The sequence below is a fragment of the Myxine glutinosa genome, chromosome 5 (assembly GCF_964187855.1).
Source record: "Myxine glutinosa chromosome 5, kmMyxGlut1.1, whole genome shotgun sequence".
In the NCBI taxonomy this organism is placed as follows: domain Eukaryota; kingdom Metazoa; phylum Chordata; class Myxini; order Myxiniformes; family Myxinidae; genus Myxine; species Myxine glutinosa.
The window spans coordinates 1,972,781-1,976,907 of NC_136265.1; the positions used below are offsets into that span (position 1 = coordinate 1,972,781).

The following is a 4,127-nucleotide window of genomic DNA, read 5'->3' on the forward strand; positions in this document are numbered from 1 at the left end:
TCTTTGGGGTGTTTTAGGTCTTTGGGGTTTTCAGGGTATTTTGGGTATTCGTGGTCCTTCAGGGTGTTTTGGGTCCTCAGGGTCTTTTGGATCCTCTGGGCCTTTTAGGGCATTTTAGGTCTTCAGGGTATTTTGGGTCTTAAGGGGTCTTGGGGGAATAAAAGGGTCGTCAAAGGTCTGAGGGGTCTCAACAGTCTAAACATAATGAAGGTGTTAATTTTATTTGAAGAAGACGTTTTGGTCACATATAAACATACATAACGACATAACCATATACGTTGGCTCTATTATAATAAGACCAGCGTGACTCATCACACGTCGTTTCAGAGAAATAGGCATCTTTGATCATTTCGGTGTCTTTTGAGTCTTCAGGGTCTTTATGGTGTTTTTGGTCTTCATGGCCATTTGGGTCTTTTGGATCCCCTGTGCCTTTAAAGGTATTTTGGGTCTTTGTGGTTGTTTTGGTTCTTTGGTGTCTTCAGGGTCTCACCTGTCACAGCATCACCTCTCACCTGTCACAGCATCACCTGTCACAGCATCACCTCTCACCTGTCACCTCTCACCTGTCACCTGTCACAGCATCACCTCTCACCTGTCACCTGTCACAGCATCACCTCTCACCTGTCACAGCATCACCTCTCACCTGTCACCTGTCACAGCATCACCTCTCACCTGTCACCTGTCACAGCATCACCTCTCACCTGTCACAGCATCCATCACCTCTCACCTGTCACCTGTCACAGCATCACCTCTCACCTGTCACCTGTCACAGCATCACCTCTCACCTGTCACAGCATCACCTCTCACCTGTCACAGCATCACCTCTCACCTGTCACAGCATCACCTCTCACCTGTCACCTGTCACAGCATCACCTCTCACCTGTCACAGCATCACCTCTCACCTGTCACAGCATCACCTCTCACCTGTCACAGCATCACCTCTCACCTGTCACCTGTCACAGCATCACCTCTCACCTGTCACCTGTCACAGCATCACCTCTCACCTGTCACCTGTCACAGCATCACCTCTCACCTGTCACAGCATCCATCACCTCTCACCTCTCACCTGTCACAGCATCACCTCTCACCTGTCACCTGTCACAGCATCACCTCTCACCTGTCACAGCATCACCTCTCACCTGTCACAGCATCACCTCTCACCTGTCACCTGTCACAGCATCACCTCTCACCTGTCACAGCATCACCTCTCACCTGTCACAGCATCACCTCTCACCTGTCACAGCATCACCTCTCACCTGTCACAGCATCACCTCTCACCTGTCACAGCATCACCTCTCACCTGTCACCTGTCACAGCATCACCTCTCACCTGTCACCTGTCACAGCATCACCTCTCACCTGTCACCTGTCACAGCATCACCTCTCACCTGTCACCTGTCACAGCATCACCTCTCACCTGTCACAGCATCACCTCTCACCTGTCACCGCATCACCTCTCACCTGTCACCGCATCACCTCTCACCGCATCACCTCTCACCTGTCACAGCATCACCTCTCACCTGTCACAGCATCACCTCTCACCTGTCACCTGTCACAGCATCACCTCTCACCTGTCACAGCATCACCTCTCACCTGTCACCTGTCACAGCATCACCTCTCACCTGTCACCTGTCACAGCATCACCTCTCACCTGTCACCTGTCACAGCATCACCTCTCACCTGTCACAGCATCACCTCTCACCTGTTACCTGTCACAGCATCACCTCTCACCTGTCACCTGTCACAGCATCACCTGTCACCTGTCACAGCATCACCTGTCACCTGTCACAGCATCACCTGTCACCTGTCACAGCATCACCTGTCACCTGTCACAGCATCACCTGTCACCTGTCACAGCATCACCTGTCACAGCATCACCTGTCACCTGTCACAGCATCACCTGTCACAGCATCACCTGTCACAGCATCACCTGTCACCTGTCACCTGTCACAGCATCACCTGTCACCTGTCACAGCATCACCTGTCACCTGTCACAGCATCACCTGTCACAGCATCACAGCATCACCTGTCACAGCATCACCTGTCACCGCGCCACCTCTCACAGCATCACCTGTCACCGCGCCACCTCTCACCGCGCCACCTCTCACCGCGCCACTTCTCACCTGTCACCGCGCCACCTCTCACCTGTCACCGCGCCACCTCTCACCTGTCACCGCGCCACCTCTCACCTCTCACCTGTCACCGCGCCACCTCTCACCTCTCACCGCGCCACCTCTCACCTGTCACCGCGCCACCTCTCACCTGTCACCGCGCCACCTCTCACCTGTCACCGCGCCACCTCTCACCTGTCACCGCGCCACCTCTCACCTGTCACCGCGCCACCTCTCACCTCTCACCGCGCCACCTCTCACCTGTCACCGCGCCACCTCTCACCTCTCACCTCATCACCGCGCCACCTCTCACCTCTCACAGCATCACCGCGCCACCTCTCACCGCGCCACCTCTCACCTCTCACCTCTCACAGCATCACCGCGCCACCTCTCACCTCTCACAGCATCACCTCTCACCTGTCACAGCATCACCGCGCCACCTCTCACCGCCCCACCTCTCACCGCCCCACCTCTCACCGCCCCACCTCTCACCGCCCCACCTCACCGCGCCACCTCTCACCGCGCCACCTCTCACCGCATCACATCTCACCGCATCACCTGTCACCGTGCCACCTGTCACCGTGCCACCTCTCACCGCGCCACCTCTCACCGCGCCACCTCTCACCGCGCCACCTCTCACCGCGCCACCTCTCACCGCGTCACCTCTCACCGCACCACATCACCGCACCACCTCTCACCGCGTCACCTCTCACCGCACCACATCACCGCACCACCTCTCACCACACCTCACAGCACCATCTCTCACCACAACCACAACTTCCCTTACCTTATAGCACCACCTCTCACCACAACTTCCCTTACCTTATAGCACCACCTCTCACCACACCGCAACGTCCCTTACCTCACCTCACAGCACGACCGCACCGCAACAATCAACATGCCTCCCGCATCACCTTTCACCGCAGCACTTCTTACCTCACCAGAGCGTCCCTCACCGCACTGTGATCACCGCACCGTCCCTCAAGCTCAACGCACTGTGATCACCGCACCATCCTTCACCACAGCGTCACATCACATGATTCAGTAAGTTCGATCAGCCACGGACTTTCCGGTCTCACAACCTTTACTTTTCAACCATGGAGTCGTATTTAAAAGGTGTATTATTACTATTAAATAACACCGAGACTAGGACGAGGAGCGAAAACGGCACAAAATATAGATCAATACTGGGGAAACACATCGCTTAAATACACCTCAATATCCCATCAATCAATAATTATTTGGAATATCATTCGGAATATCATTCGGTCAAGAAAATAATCCGCTGTCACTGGTATTGTGTAATTACATAACAACGAGGACCTCTTCAACCGAGAAATCCACTGAGAGGTTTTAACTACACGTCACTATTACATCGCCCACTAAATAAGTGCCCGCTACACCGAATCACCGCGCACTGCACGTCACTATGACATCGCCCACTAAAGAGCGCCCGCTACACCGAATCACCGCGCACCTCACATCACTATTACATCGCTCACTAAAGAGCGCCCGCTACACCGAATCACCCGGCACCTCACATCAATTTTACATCGCCCACTAAATAAGCGCCCGCTACACCGAATCACCCGGCACCTCACATCAACTTTACATCGCCTACTAAATAAGCGCCCGCTACACCGAATCACCGCGCACCTCACGTCACTATTACATCGCCCACTAAATAAGCGCCCGCTACACCGAATCACCGCGCACTGCACGTCACTATTACATCGCCCATTAAAGAGCGCCCGCTACACCGAATCACCGCGCACTGCACGTCACTATTACATCGCCCACTAAAGAGCGCCCGCTACACCGAATCACCGCGCACCTCACATCACTATTACATCGCTCACTAAAGAGCGCCCGCTACACCGAATCACCGCGCACCTCACGTCACTATTACATCGCCCACGAAAGAGCGCCCGCTACACCGAGTCACCGCGCACCTCACGTCACTATTACATCGCCCATTAAAGAGCGTCCGCTACACCGAGTCACCGCGCACCTCACA

At 54.6% G+C, this 4,127-nt stretch overlaps 1 protein-coding gene across 5 annotated transcripts in view; it reads right to left on the bottom strand.

Annotated features, from left to right (window-relative positions):
- Positions 1 to 3,616, bottom strand: part of AMDHD2 (amidohydrolase domain containing 2) — an 81,720-nt gene extending 78,104 nt beyond the window's left edge. The window contains exons 1-2 of one of the 5 annotated variants that reach the window (XM_078777488.1): positions 3,047 to 3,365; positions 313 to 490 (exon numbers count right to left, since the gene is read on the bottom strand). In XM_078777488.1, coding sequence (XP_078633614.1) covers positions 313 to 349 — 37 coding nt within the window. In that variant the 5' untranslated portion in view covers positions 350 to 490; positions 3,047 to 3,365. Of the gene's footprint in view, positions 1 to 312; positions 491 to 3,046 lie in introns of all 5 variants that reach the window. The other 4 variants (XM_078777489.1, XM_078777492.1, XM_078777491.1 and 1 more) reach the window with 4 other exon arrangements.
- Positions 3,617 to 4,127: the final 511 nt, after the last annotated feature.